The sequence below is a fragment of the Clytia hemisphaerica genome, unplaced genomic scaffold, assembly GCF_902728285.1.
Source record: "Clytia hemisphaerica strain Z4C2 unplaced genomic scaffold, Clytia hemisphaerica genome assembly, whole genome shotgun sequence".
Classification (NCBI taxonomy): domain Eukaryota; kingdom Metazoa; phylum Cnidaria; class Hydrozoa; order Leptothecata; family Clytiidae; genus Clytia; species Clytia hemisphaerica.
In genome coordinates, this window is record NW_027103551.1 from 2501845 (window position 1) to 2518292 (window position 16448).

General features: G+C 36.0%; 1 protein-coding gene across 1 annotated transcript; it reads right to left on the reverse strand.

The window, feature by feature from the left end:
• Positions 1-5397: 5397 nt before the first annotated feature.
• LOC136800262 (uncharacterized) lies at positions 5398-10243 on the reverse strand. The gene is made up of 4 exons (XM_067056883.1): positions 9885-10243; positions 7633-7833; positions 6484-6603; positions 5398-5644 (listed from the first exon to the last, which is right to left on the reverse strand). The coding sequence occupies exons 1-4, from the start codon at positions 10086-10088 to the stop codon at positions 5567-5569; spliced, it is 603 nt and encodes a 200-aa protein (XP_066912984.1). The 5' UTR covers positions 10089-10243; the 3' UTR covers positions 5398-5566.
• Positions 10244-16448: the final 6205 nt, after the last annotated feature.

Consider the following 16448-nt stretch of genomic DNA (forward strand, 5'->3'; position numbering starts at 1 on the left):
CAAATTTTCTCAAAAAGCAAAAATGGTACCTAGCCTCCTCAACCAACCCCGTAAAACCACTTAAGTTTTAAGTCTTATGACATCTACTGGAAATTTCGTATTACCCTAGGTGGTAAGTATGATTGACAGCTGAGTGGATTTGTTCACAGGAAGGAGTATTGCCATTACCCGGGTCTTCTTAAATGATTCTTAATGTGCACACTGAAACGAATTAATCAAAATTGTCAATACCAATTAATTCAAACAATAGATTGTACACAAACATCAATTTATAAGCGGATCATAAAAATGTTTATAAATTACTGCTATTATTACCCCGTCTACTTTTATTATTGTTTTTGTTCGGTACAAAATAACAGTGGCGCCGTATGGATTAAATGTTGACTGACAGATGGCCATTACTTGGTTGGTCGTATCAGGTTGATGATGTTTGGGGTTCTCTTATAAGAACCTAAAACCCGTGGACTTTTACTCTTGTGGACTGACAGACTTAAAAATCCTTAATCTTTCGAAGATTTTTCCCGAAATTTGGTCAGAAAAGGTGACTTGGAATAGGATTCTTTTTCATTTTTTTGTCTAAACTTTTTAAATCTTTCCAAGACTGGCTCTATTTACCACCAGAGACCCTCCTTGTCAAGCCGCATCACGTCCCTGAATTTTTCGAAAGTTAATTCTTCAAGTAAAGATCATTGAAATGAATACTCATCAGAAATATTCTAAGGCAGACCTTAGAGTTGTTTTGCAGTTTCGTCATGAAATTCCGGGTGGAAACTATCGTATGTACGGACAGAAATTAGGGTCTCAAAATTTAGCAATTTTAGCTCATTGCATTTACTTGAAAATTTTTGTGCATTAAAAAGGCAAAAAATGGGTCAAATCGTCCAAAATTTACCCAAAAAATGTCGCTTTTTCTCACTTTTTACATCCTTACAATAGTAAACTTCAGAAGTAAAAATCTCTACTGTATTATTTTGCAAAATTTGGCTTTCTTATAAGGAACATTTAAAACGGAAGGACTTTTAGCAAAATAATTTATACTGCAATTTTCGGGTTAATTGTGCATTAATTTTAACAGTCGCACCTCGGGGCATTAGAAAAGAAGTGCCGCAAAGTTGCGAATGACGTAGATAATTAGCGTCTGGCGTCACTTCGTCACTTTTTCGAATGCCGACAAAATACCCAAGAAATTGGTTTCATGATTTCAAAACAGTTGACTCTGATTTTCAGAAAATCTAACCACAACAATTATCTCACTCGAGAATACACTTTTTTATAAGGATAATGTATATATTGCCAGTAGCGTGGCGCCAGGGGGGAGGCAGGGAGGCAATGCCCCCCCCTCCTCGCGGATGATTTTTTTTTGGGGGGGGGGGCGCCAAAATAAAAAGGGCGCAAAAAGACACTACTAATTACTAATTTCGGCACCTCTTTGCTCTATACCTCAAAATTTTCGTATTCGCTTCGCTCGCATAATTTTCACAAAGATATTTACTTTTGATACGGGGCGTCAAATTCAAAATTCTCTAAAACTGTACACTACTGTATATTAGCATAAGCCTTCGAGGCCAAAAAATCTTAAGAACATTCTAAGAACATTTAAAGCTTCACAGACCTAAAACATTTTCTTCAAGCTCAAAAAGGCCCGACAGCTTCAACAATTCGTTCTTAAAAATTTCGTTTAAAAAGTTTCTTTAGATCATCTTAGCCTGAATTCGATGGACAATGAGGAGCTTAATCTATCAAAAGAACCACAATTTCAAAATGTTTTCCTTCCTGGGCAATCAGAGTAAGTATTGTACACGTTTTTCTTATTAGAACATTTTAAGGCTTCATGGATTCGAAAACAGCCATTTTTCTTAAGAAAATGGAAAAAAATACATAAAAAGAGGAAAGTAAGAACACGTTAAGAACATTTTCAGGCTTAAAACTTCAAGAATTTTGGATGTTCTTATAAAAAAGGCGTGTATTTTAAACTGTTTTTTATGTTACAATTACAATGAGAAAAAAATGAAAAGTGTGTTTTTTTCGAAAGTAAATTGCTGCTTTTACGGGAATTTAATCTCGCGAAGATATTATTCGCGAATAATCACGACATTTTATGGCTGGTTGTAAACATTACGTCAATACAATACCAAAACAGGTGCTAGGAAGCAAAAAAAGATGTCAAAAGGAAGTAATTATCATATTTACTCAACATCAAATTAACGAGCCTCTTTTGATGTGGCATCGCGATTTGCGTGAGCACACGTCTGGCGCTTTTGAAGTCCAAGAAACTATTTTTAAATACTGTATTTACTTTATTTATAAATAGTCCAGAGTACAAGTTCATCAAAAATAGGGTCAACCTAGAAAATATTTTTATAAAAGGTTTCTATATACCGTTGGAAAGATAATTTTATCGGTTTTCCAGTCAATTTTTTCTCGGTTTTTTCTTCATGGGGAAAGAAAGTTATGGACAAAAGAGTGATTGGTGGTTAATACCGAAAATGAATTTTTAACGATTTTCGAAATCTTCCATAACTCAGGATTGAAACACGATACAGCCTTCAAATTTTGTAAAAAAAGTTTTAAATATATGGCTACTAAAGAATCAGAAAATTCAAAAAATGTCAAAAATGATGATGACGTAATTAAAATGACAGAAATTGACCAAGAATGACCAAAAATGACAATTTTTCAAATTTTAGATTTCAGTGTTTTATCTAAATTGTGTGAATTTATGAAAAAATTATGTCTGTTAAGTACCCAATGCTTACAACAGCGAGTTTATATTGAGGAAGACGGTAAGCGAAGTCGACGCAAATTGAAGTCGATGGTTGATAACCCGAATGATCAAGTGTCTACGCTTTAAACCAGGAGTTCGTGGTTCGAATCTCTAATCCTTCCGATGTTTCGTTCAGTCCATAGATAGTCGAATAGGCTGGCCTTGAATCTTGCAAAAACAATCGAAAAAGTGTCTAAAAGTCTAGTAGACTACACGTTTTTTTATCAGAAGAACCCAAATTTTTGAAGCCTTCAAATGTTCTTAACTTTTTGAGTTTTAAGCCTAAAAATATTCTTAACATGTTCTTATTTTCACCATTTTTTGGGCATTTTTATTAATTTTCCTAAGAAATTGGGTATTTTAGAGTCCCCAGGGCAATCTTAAAATGTTCTTAACATTTTGGCCATCGAAGCCTTATGTATGTTCTTACATGGTTCTTATATAGCTTGTTTTTATGAAAAAAATAATGGGCTATCCGTGTAAAACATCGACTCTATCTATCATCACCTATTTCTGGATCTCGGGAGGAACTTTTAACCAGACGCTTTTGTACGTGTTATTTATATTTGGAAATCCAATGTAATGCCTACCACAATTAATGATGACAGAAACTACTTTTCGTCGACTCTTGTAAAAACCGCATTAGATGTGGTACAGCAGACTAAGCGGTGTTTTTAATAAAGTAACCGCAAGATTATTAGAATGATAATTATCACCGGGGTTTTATTTCACGTATTTTTATAAGAACATTAAAATTGTTTGAAGATTTCGACTTGTTTTTCACGTTTTGAATTTTACGCCTAAAAATGATCTTACAATATTCTCATTTGCACCATTTTGTAAGTAAGTATTTATATGCAATATTCCAGAAATTGAGTGTCTGCCAAGCCTTAAAAAAATGATTCTAACATATTCTTGATATTTTGGCCGCCATCAAAGCCTTTTGTTCTTATATAGTCGGATGTTTTTGAATTCTTGAGTTTTAAGCCTAAGAATATTTTTAACATGTTTTTATTTTCACCAGTATTTTTGGCAATTTTCCTAAGGAATCGGGTGCTTTAGAGTCCACAAAGCCTCAAAATGTTTTTAACATGCTCTTATAATATTTTGGACATCGACTATAATTCTTATAAAAGATGTTCATATAAAAAACGTGTAGAGCATACTGCTGAATTTTTTTTTTCTATTCTATATACAAAAATTACAAAAGTTTTAATCAAATTATTAGAATTACAATGCGTGCATTGTGCAAACTGAGGTACAAACCAGGGCCACTCAACTCTGCAAACTACAATCATGGTCGAAATATATTGACATTTTAGTGTATTTGAACGTTTTTCACAATTTAAAGTTTGGGCAAGAATTGCTATTTTAGCACTTCCACATTCTTTCATTGAATATTTCGATTTTAAAGGGGTTTGGTGGCTTTTAGGCTATATTCTATGCCATATTAATTCGAGCAAATTTGAGCTTTTGAATCCTGAGATCCTAAGGTCCTAAGTGTTAAGTCTCATGTTAAAACTCAGAGTTAAGACTTAGACTAGCAAACTAGTCTGTTAATTAATCATGTCAGAGGGCGGGAACATGAAGGCGGCGGGCGTTTCCTAGAATAGGAGCTGCGTAGGAGAACGAGCAAAAGTTGGTGAGAGGCTGCTGATTAACAGCTTTCAGCCCTTGCCGCCGACAAATTTTCTTACTACGCTTACCTAACTCCTACGCTCACTTTTCCCGCGTGATACCGTTCCAGCCCGACTGGCGTGCCAGTCTAAGTTAAGACTCTACTTTTCATTTAAGGCGCTTAAAATTATTTGTGCGGTGTTTTAAAATTTCGCCGGGAAATCACCTTTGTCTCAGATATTTTGTCCATGATTGAAGGATCTAGCAATTTTTATGTATAATTGTAAGAATGAATCCGGCCAAAAATATTTATTAGGTACCGAATCCCCCAAATGACGAGGAATTAGAATAAGTGGGATGGAAAATCATCATGCGACTCATTTGTTTATACCGTTAGTCCAAATTTGATTCGAAAAGTTTAGTTTATCCAACTTTCAGTTATTACAATTTTTCTACCTTTTTTTTACGACATAATCAAAATGGCAGATTTTTTAAGGTTTTTCTTATATTTTTTGAGTTTAAGGCATTTTGTACCATCTGACAGGGCTGATCCATGACAGCAGCATAGATATTGAGGCTAACAAATGATATGTCTATTATATGGAAAAAGTTCACGCTGTTTTGAAAGAAAAACTGAAATAGAGTGTCTTACGGTCGTTGAATTTTTTTTGGAACCCCAGAGCATCTCTAAAAACATCTACAATACTGGCCAAAAGTAAGGGAATTCCTCACTGTTTGGTATGAATTCACAAGTTCCCAACGGTTTCAGTCCAACTCATCTTGACTCATCAACATTTTAGAGATAGGAAAGGGGAGAGAAGCCATAAAAACAGTAGAATAGGTGGAATTCCATTTACTTTTGGCCGGGATGTTCTGGAGTTTTTATAAGATACTTCAGTAATTGGTAATTTGAAGTAATAAAAATGACGCATTCTTTAGAAAAAGCAATAAAATTGTTGTATTACTGGTTAACGACCAACCAAATCAAGAAAGAGCTTGTGAAAACTCTCTCCTTTTGGCCAGGATTGTAGCAGTCAAAAACCAAAAAATGGTAAAAAATCTACAAAATATAAACAAAACTCTTGAAAATTCCTAAACATCATATCAATCTTGTCAATTAGTTTTATAGCAAAAGGATTGGGAATGAGTTTACTGTAACCATAGAATCAACCAAGACAATTCTTCTCATCTTTCACGTCTCCAAATAAGGAAATTAAAAACACCTTCCACGATAAACAGTACGACACCAAGAAATCCAAATGCCTGAAAATTGGTAAGAAAAGAAGGTCAAATCCTTAACTTCTAGTCAGCTAAAATGGGCTTTTCTAGAAAAATTTACCCCCACTGTTGAGTATATTAATTTTTCGAAGTATCGAACACCCTTGATATCCTACTTTATTAGTTAAGACCCCCTGGATATCAACTCTTAAAAATATGTTCAACCCCCTAGATATCCTCTCTTATAAAGATGCTTTACCCCCCTTGATATCCGCTCTCTTGTAGATATTTAACCCCCTTGGATATCCAATTTTGAACAAAAATCGTTAACCCCCCTGGATATCCTATATTCTCAACAGGGGGGGGGGTACGGACTACTTTCTGGAAAAGCCCAATAGAGAACTATTCAAAAGATTGCCGTGTGTCCTTCTCTTCTTTCATTGATTTCTTTTCTTCGATTTGAAAAGAATTTCCTAGTTTAAAACTGTTTGTCCACCCCCTCCCCCAATATCTTTGTTGATGGTGAGTCTTTAGGCTTCTGCTCATCCTGAAAAGGAAAAAGTTTCTTATAGAGGCTGCTTAATACTCGGTAGATCCTCTTTCCCAGAATATGCCGCTTTTCGCCGAATTTCAGCGAACAACCTTTTTTAGCTGGCGAGTGCTTATGATGATGAATTTGTAAAGGAAGTATATCTGCGATTCAGACTAGTGAGTCTTGTGAACGTGCAAAAATTCAACTCCAACATTGATTTTAGGGGGAGAGGGGGGACTTACCGGTGGAAAAGGGTCATCGGGCACCAGTTTTGACCACGATTGTACGTGTATTAAGAGATCTGATAATAACGGCTATTTCTACTGAGATATCTAAGTGAAAAGGTACTTACACCGGCAGCCAGTAAATGCGAGCAATACCAATGGTCGCAAGGTAAATAATTTGATTTCCCCATCACCAGACCAGATGAAATTAACAACAAAAAACCCCAAAAAGCACAATTCACAAATATCTAAAGAGATAAAAAGACAGCTATTGCAATCAACATTTTATTAGACTTGTTACAAAAGGGATACCGTCGACACTCTCGGATTCGATCTTCACGGGGCAGATTTTAGAAGGTGTTATCACCCGGTTCAGTGATAGTGAAGGCGGGAAATAATTATAGCCGTTATAACTGGTAGATGGAAAAAATCGGCGGTAGAGCTTCGAAGAAGCAGACTGGCAAACTCTACCGGCTGAAAAGGGCATATTTCTTAGTCAGTGTTCTGTCTTAGACTTTAGCATATAGTCTAGGTAGATTAATTATTCCCGTACAAACGGCTTTGATTTAGACTGAAAAATTATCGGCAAAATATCTTTCCATGTTTAAATTTCATCCAGTATAAAGCTAAAACTGACTTTTTAGCCATTCTAGGTACTCTTCACTACATGACTGGAGAGTGTTGGTTTTGTAAGGTGCCATTAATCCTATTTCAGGATTCGTGTTTTTAGTACATGATTTTTATCTACGTCACTGCAGTAATCAGGTTTTTATGGTTGAACACTCTTTTGCAAAAAACAATAGAAAAGAGTTTTTGAATTCCCAAGTTAATTAAATGATGATAAAAAATTGTACGTACGCACTAAAATGTCGAAAATCGAGTACCCCCTCCCCATATACGCAAGTGTACGCAAATAGCTATACCCCCTCTGGTAAGTACGTACTTTTTCATTCACCCCTCGGTTGAAGAAAATCTCGAATTCAAATAATTTGATCCGAACCTTTATTTCAAACATGAAAAGTCGAAAAAAAAACAAGCAAAAAAGGGCTATGAAAGTTTTTTCTCTGCGTACGTACATTTTCCTTTGAACCCTCCCCTCCCCCTGTACGCAAGCATACGCTATTGAGAAGACCCCTCCCCCTTAGTGCGTACGTACTATGTGGATGGCCCCATGCTTCATTTCCCATCCTGGAGTTTCAGATCTAGCCCCTTCGGAGCTTTGAAATCAATTGGCCAAGGCATTTCTCAATACATGTTACCTTTCATATGATACTTACGACCAATGCAAATAATGACGGGCGAAAATATTCTTTGAATCCAAAGACCATAAGCAAAATGAGCGCGATCAATAAAAAGAATGGGATCAAAGTTGACACCAAGAAAAATGTAGAGCCATCGTTAAATGTCAACATCCATAGTGGACCAAATACCTCCCCACGCCATCCGCCCATTATGCATGAAGCAAGGAAAAGTACGATCTATAAAACGAAAACATTTTTATATTTCATTTCATTTCATTTCATTTCAGAATATCTTACACTTTCTGTCAAGCCCGAAGGGCTAGATGTCTACCCTGAGTGTCAGAAAGACCAATAATGGAAATTTTATCGCGCATGTGTCAATTCTAATCACTGTAGAAAGAATCAAAGATGAAGAGCAAGTATTACCATATTAATGTCAAGCAGACTGTATCAGTATGCAGTTTACTATTTACGAATTCCCCAGAAACCTCCAAGTGTTATTGAAATGAGTTTCTTTCAAAAGAAATCTTTTACATGATCCCCAAATGTATAACAGTAATTACTAAACTTTTAATTATGAAAATGTTACTTTAATTGAATCGAAATAATCTGGGGTGGAGTCACTTAACGGTCGGGGCTGTGGATCGCGTAATACCGGATAAATAGCGATCTAGACAGTTAGTCTAACTCGTCAGTTAGACTGTTTACTCGTCCCTACAAAAGTTCTTGGGTCAGGGGTTTGGAGCTCGAGTCTCGAGCGCGCACAAAGTGAAATCGTTCTAGAATATCTACAAAATCAGTTGAATTCTATATTCTACATTATATGTCGATATTAAAGAGTGCCGTAATTCTACAGACGTAGAATTAAGAAAATTTATACATCTACTTATTTTGTAGATTTTCTAGTGAGACTGGCCTGAAATAATAGACAGACTTTATGTTATGATTCTCTATCACTGACTAATTTTAAAAAGCATTGATGACATTTATAAGTTGTGTATTCAACGACGGGTAAAATACGATAAAAATATCCAAAAAGATATCGACAAAAGGCTGCTTTTTTTGTCGTTTTTTACTACTTTATAGTGTTTAGAGTCAACCAGCAATAAACTTTGTTTGATATCTTTTGATTGAATGAATATTTTTGAAAATTTTTTTGACAGTGATGATGATCTAAGATTGAAGAATCACTCCTGTGAAAATGGTAATTATAACACATTTCTACAAGAAATTGATTTTTTTCTTCTTCATTTTTCATTTTCATTTTCCTTTTTTTCCTCAAATTCTTTACTTAATAATATTCCACTCACGAATATTTTTTTAACGAGTACAAAATCGCAACTTGATTCGAATTCTATCAAAAGTTACAGCCATTTTTGTCTCCAGCTGCAAATTATTTTGAGACAGACTTTAGATGTCGTGATTTAAGCTTTTTCAAGCAAAAAAAAAGATGAATATCGCAAGAAAATAGTTGCTATCGTTTTCAAAAATCCGAAACTTTTGATTGGTCAAGCGCTGAAATTCTATTGTAATGTCATGTGATCTCGGTAGGTTTTCCTACCGAACCACGGTACACTTTTCAGCCAAAGCACGACATCTAGCTCTTCGGGTTGTATAAATCTGTACTTCTAACCAGCATATTTGATATAACACAAACGTTATCATCAATATAAGATGAGAGCTTTACAATCCCAATCTTGTACCTAGAGCCTCATGCGCCACTTTTTGATTGAAAAGGGGTATGATACATCAAACCATTCTTGAGCGCTATCAATATTATGAAAAAACTAACTAAAGGGACTGGGTTCGAATTTGTTATAAAACTCCAAGTGGTTTGCGTGATGACGTGATAGGGACTTTTTTGTAGCGTGATTACATGATTTGGAATTTTTGTGATTGCGTGATGAGAGGCCAAAACGTAATCGTATTTGAAAAGTTTTTGAGCCGTGATGCGTGATTAAAGATAATTTTTAAAAGGGATGCGTGATTAGCCATTTTTTGCTGAATTTTCGTGATCGTGATTGAAGACAAAAAATTGTGTGATATCGTGATGAGAGTTAACGCTGGGGGGGGAGGCTCTTATAAAGGGTACATGACAAAATGCATGGCTATCCTAAACCCTTCTATATCCACTTTTTCAGGTCGGATATCCAGGGGGTTTATATTTTTAAGCAAGACATACAAGGGGCTATTGAGCTCGAAAATGGATATTCTCAACAGATGGAAAAGCCCATTATTGAATGAGTTTAAAGAGCTAACATTGCAAATGTGTTAAAAGATACCCTTACCACATTGACAAACGAAAGCAATCCAGTTGGATTATTCAAATTCTGAATATCAAATGCTGGTCCTCTCACTATTCCATCGCCATTGCTTCCGTTGTTAGAAGCGGAACCACTTGGTGGCAGCGGGTCGACTGGTGCAGCGCCGCCTGAATTATTGTTTGCTGAGTAAGAAGAGCTATATGGCTCATCAAATTGACCTTCCATCATTTGCGTATTTGATTTATTTTGCTTTTTAGATTTTCTATTTTAAGTATAAACCTTCTTTTTGGTGTACCGGTCCAAAATTTTGATAAGAGTTAGAGAAAGCGGTGAAGGAGAGAAGTATTACTTGGGTATTAGTCTATGGAACAGATTTTTTTCATATAGCTCCTACTGGATTTCCTTTAAAGGCTTTTAACACTGACAGATGAATATTATGTGTTCGAATGGGGTCCAAAGTTTCCTAGTTTAATCCCATTTTTTAACGGGTGTATATAACACCCCCTTCTCACAGATTTTTCAGCCAGTGGGGATAAAAATAACGGACTGAAACTCGATGGGGATTGTTATTCCCATATTTTTTATGGCTGGGGATTTCAATCCTTTTGTTTTCAAGTCAGAAAATTCAGCGAGGATGAGAAAAATAGCATAATATTTTGCAGTGAGGACTGTTTTATTTTTTCAGTTGGGATAAAAATTGGAGGATAATTTTCCACCGGGGACGATATTTTGGTCGGTCTTTCCAGTGGGAAGGGGTCACAGTGGGTCTGTTAGAAGGGGTGTTATATAAACCTTTTAGACACGGGGGGGAGTTAAATTGAGCCAAAACCTACTACCGTGTTTTCCTTTTAATTATCAACTTTATCCGTTTGATTATTCTCGTTGGAAATATCTTTTCAACGATGATATTTTTGAGACAGATTTAGAACCTAAAGCACAAGTTTTTACGACACTTTGTAGTTTTCAAACTTGAAAGAACTAAAAACATTATTCAACTACGATTATTTAAAGATTCTGGCGACAAGGTGAATCAGATTCTCTAGTTTTCACGCTAGTCGTAAAATATTGAAACACCATCACAAGTCGAAGTATCTCGAAAAGCAACAAAGCTCATCGGACAATTAATTTAAAACTATAAATCTTGCTCTTCTTTTAGATGTTAATAATATTTTCTTAACTCCGATTTTATGTACAAAAATTCAAAATTAGCAGGTTTTAGATGTAGTCAAAGTATTTTTGCATAAATTCATTCAAATATTTTTCAGAATCAGTAAATAAATCAAAATATTCAGAAATTTTTGTAAATGATTTATGGTTTATTGTAAAAATTGTATTCAAAATTATTTCGTGAATGATTAGGTTTATGTAAGGGAGCTTTATGGTATAAATAAATCAATCAATTGAGTGGTATAATTAATTTATAACGTTTCCCACTTTACATTTGCTTAGTCAAATTCTCCGTACTGAAACTATAGCATATACAGTTTATTCTCTCGAATTCAATTTTCGAGGCGAAATTCGACTTTCATAGATAGCGTCACAGGGATTGCATCGATTAGTTGAAAGTTTTCAAATAATTGGTGGCACAAATCTGAGAAAATCTCCCTTAAATCTAGTTCCACGGGGAAGAAGATTGCGGAACAATTAAAACGGTGTTGTTGTTTTTTTTCTTTAACCCTATTAAATTAGCCCCATGGGACGTAGAATCTACCTGTACCCCGCACGCTGCTGTTCTTTAGCAAATACCTCAGAGAAAAAAATCAGAAACGATTTGAAACTTTCTGATTTTTGATAAAATCTTATTGCCGCCCGTAGCGAGCTTGCGACGTAGGGTGGCTTACATAGCTTCACGCAAGGATATTGGACAGGAATCTCGATTTTTGCGTTTGTGTTTTGTAATCGGTCTTCCGGTTAATTAGTGTTCCGTAATTATCCGGCAACGTTTATAGCTTACCAAACTAGCAAGTAGCTTTCGCTAAATGCGCGGCGGACGTTTTTTTGTTATTTTTCCCTTCGGGGTTATTTGTCTTTTTTCTGTTGTGCGTTAATTTGTGGATTAAGTTTTCAAACGCAGGTAATTCTATGCACATTTTCGATGAGTTAGGCCATCTTGATTTTCAAAAGCTGTCCTGGCAATAGTCCAGCAGTCGAATTGCATTCACTTTTTTCAAAAAATTGAGATATAAATCAGTGAATTTGCTGACAGTCAAATTATAGAATCTGTCTCCTGTCTGACATTCAGGAGATGGATTCATTTTTCGACCCAAACAGTTTGTCCCCAATAATGAACAATGATTAAAATGATGATAGTAGAACAATGATTGAATATGGACAAAAGTGATTATTGTTGGTGGTTGAATTGGCAACGAAATTCCACTGTAACTAAATTTATTCGACAATCGTCATTCAACATACTCTACTCCCAACAAGAATGCTTAAAGATCCTGTGTTATGAAGTACAAATATTTTTTTCTTTGTGTACTTTTATAAGACTTGGTTTTATTAATCTTTTATGTTTAACCTGTGTTCTTGTTGATACTTACCAGGCACTATTTGGGAAATTATTATCAAAGATTGAAGAAACTTTTGTGAACTATTTTTGAGGAAATTTCAGTACACTTACCATATAGGCGGTCATTGAAAAATTGTTTTATTCGCGTCACCCACCCGCGCCGCATCAAATTTTCCGCAGATTTTCCGGTGCGGTGATGCGGAAAAAAATCTGGGAAAAGCAATTTGTTCTTTTAAAGTATAGCTTTTTTCTCAATTGCTCTGACGACCATCGAAAAATTGTTTTGCTCGCGTTACCACCCGCTCCTGGCGTGATTAAAAAAGCCCGGGAATGTTTTTTACCGCCCGTCCGCCCGCATGCATTTTTAACACCCGTTGCGACGCGAACAGAGCATTTTTTCGATGACCGTCATATCATCTAATTTCATGTTTCTTATTTTCCCTTTAAGCTTTTTATGAATTAGGATTCGTTTACCTTGACAACGCAATATTACCTCGTTACCGCTACTATTACCACGTTACGTCATGATTTTCCATCCTTCTACACGATATTGCTGTTACAACTGAAAGATAACTGGCATATCTTTTTAATGTAAACAATTTTGTCCACGAGATCCCTTATCATGCCGTTGGAAAAAGTCCTGAATGTACGCTATTTCCTGTTAATACCTGCGTCCTGCTCATCAATATTGCCTCGTTACTGATACTATTACCACGTTATGTCCTATCATCTTCCATCCTTTACACGACGCTGTTACAGCTTCTAGATTACTGGTAAATCCATCTAATGTAAACAATTTTGGATCACGATATCCTTTGTTAAACCCCCGGGGGGGGGGTACTTAGGCAAAAATAGGTGCTGGGTATGTGCGGACGGTAAGGGTCGGGTTTTTCACCTTTCAAAGTCTCTCTAAGGGTTACAAAAATCAGGAAATTTCAAAGTAGTCTCTCTAAGGGTGGGAAAAATCACGATTTTTAGAAAAAAAATTTGATTTTGAGAGAAAAAATTACAAAAAAGTCTCACTAAGGGTAGGAAAATTTTGAAAATCAGAGAAAATTTTTCGAAAATGTCTCTCTAAGGGTCACTTTTTCACTAAAATTTGGTCTCTCTAAGGGTCGGTTTTCGGAGGTCCCGTCCGCACATACCCCTCATTCACCAACCCTAGTACCCCCCCCCCCCCGGGGTTAAACCGTTGGAAAAACTCCTAAGTACGTTGTTACCTGTCAATTTTTGGTTCCTGCTCGTTATGTTTTTGGCTCATAGCATTTTTTATGCTGTTTGGTTCTACTGTTTCATTTATATTTCAAATTGGTTGAAATAAATATAGTTGCATGTCTTTTGACTGGTTTAGTATCTGTAACTCTCTGTTATTGATTCTACCTGGACACTTTTCCTAATGAATGTTTTAAGATTCGCATTTTATTCTTTGTAAAAAGTAATTCACATTTTTAGAAAAAAAATATGTTACATTTATGTTAGCTTATTCATTGATATCTCAAAGAAAATGCTGAGAAGAATCATTCTAACTATTCCAAATCATTTCCAAACTTTTGCTATATTTAATTTAATTTTTTTAATCTTTAATTTAATTTTAATTTTAATTTTTTAATTTATAGAAGTGTATTTCTCAGGTCTATTGACCTCTATGAAACAATCTTACATCTTTACAATTTATAGATCTTATTATTCCATGCGTTTGTCAATTCTAGTTTGAATTTCCCTACGGACGGTGCATTTACAACATTGGTTGCCAAACCGTTCCAAGTATCAATGCTCCTATAGTAAAGTGAATTCGTTTGGTATCCTCTAATGCCGTCTTCAGCGAAATTCCTCTTTAATTCGAGATTGTGCTTACGTTGAGGTCGATTTCGAAGAACGAGTTTCTGACATAGGAAAGATTTATTATAGACATTAAGATGTTTATATACTTCCACTTCCACCATGTCCCCGATTTTACGCCGGATCTTGAGGTTGCGGGTAGGTTCATGACTTGTAAACGTTCTTCATATGAATGGTTTCTATAACCACCGACAAGTCTTGTGGCCGTGGAGACCAAACAGCTTGCACGTACTCAAGGTGAGGTCTCACAAATGCAATGAAAAGTGTTGGAGCATCTCGGGAGAAAGGAAGTCGAAGCTTCTGTTAATCAATCCAACGATCGAGTTAGCCTTCTTGATCTTAGTGTAGATGTGTTCTTCGAAATTCAATTCACTATCAATAATCACTCCAAGATCCTTCTCTTGATCAACATGTTCTAGGATAGAGCCAGCGATCTCGTAAGGATGTGCATGTTGAATGTTCCAGAATTTCCCTAGTGTCAACACGTGGCACTTGTCAGGATGGAATTTCAACAACCAGTCACCAGACCACTTTTCCATTGCCTCGATATCGTGCTGAAGTCTAATTGCTTCTTCAACGTTATTTATTTCTTCAACAAGATTTGTGTCATCGGCAAAGAGAAACATTTCTGAGTTGGTAACTTCAGCTAGATCATTGATGTAAATAACGAAAAGGAGTGGACCTAAGACAGTTCCTTGTGGTACACCACTTTGCACCTGGCATTTCTTAGATAACTTTCCATTGACCTTCACATATTGGTAACGATCGGACAAAAATGCTTTCATCCAACCAAGTACCCTTCCTCTGATACCATACGCTTCGAGTTTTCTTAGTAATCTGCGATGTGGAACGGTGTCAAATGCCTTTGCGAAGTCGAAATAGATTACGTCAACAACCTTATCATTGGATATCGAGTCCGCACATTTGTCTAGGCAGTGAAGTAGTTGTGTCACTGTCGATCGCTTACCCATGAACCCATGTTGTTTGGTTGATAGCAATTTCTCATTCGTGAGGTGTTCCATTATTTGTTTCTTTAGGATTCTTTCCATTACTCTACACGCAACTGATGTTAAACAAACGGGCCTGTAATTTTCTATAAGGTTCTTTTTTCCTTTCTTGTAGATCGGGGACACATCAGGTGTCATCCAATCATCAGGTAGTTTACTTTCTACGAAGGACTTGGCCATGATAGTATGTAAAGGACCGGCTATGTAAAAGGCCAGCTTTTTCAGCATGACTGGGTGAATCTCATCAGGTCCTAGCGATTTATTAGGATTCAAATTTTTTAGTTCCTTTTTGATCATGTCGACTGTTAGATCGAATGCTACATCTGTGTCTGTTCGTGATGGAAACTCAGGTAGTGATCCAGCAGGTTCATTCTTAAAAACACTGCAAAACTGATCCTGTAGGATGTCAGCTTTATCCTCATCAGTAAAACGAAGTGATGATTTATCATTTGGATCAAGGAGAAGAGGGGAAATTCCCGTTTTGGTCTTCATTGAGTTCCGGATATGCTTCCAAAACTTCTTAAGGCTTCTTTTTGCTTGACCACAAATTCGTTCTTCTAGTCTTCTTCTTTCTCGTCTGATCTTTCCTGTAACCTTGTTTCTCGCAGTAGCGTATATAGCTCTATTTCTCTGTTCCGAAGTTGTACCTATTGATCTTATCCATTTGCGATGAAGGCGACGTTTTTCTTTTAAGCTTTGTTGAATATCTTGATCGATTGCAAAACTTCCCTTTTTTCCGTAGGCATGTTTCCCCTTCGTACGAGGAACGTACCGATTCCTAAGCTCGAATAATTTATCTCGCAGCATCTTCCAGCAATCATTTACGTTTGCATTTCCTGCTTTTTGATGGAAACCTAGATCTCGTTGGTTCATCGACGTGTTGGTAACGTTTTTCTATAAAGCATTAAAAAGCCTTAATTAGCATTAAATAGTTTTTACAAGCATTTGTACTAGCGGGTGGCAGTTAGTGAAAGCTATGGCTAGTTATAAGACTACCTGTGAAAATGTTTAGGGTCATAGGTAGTCTAGGTCGGGTTTCATGACTTTAAGCGAGTTGGTTCGAATGTTAACGTTTTATACATAAATATTCCTTCTTCGCCGAAAATAAGCTCTTCAAAGTTGAAATACTCTTCGTCGCATAAGTAAGTCTTTATTTTCTTCTTTATCAAATTTTTTCTTTGCGATTCTTAATTAAATTTTCAGACTCAAACGTCAAGGATAGTTGGCCTA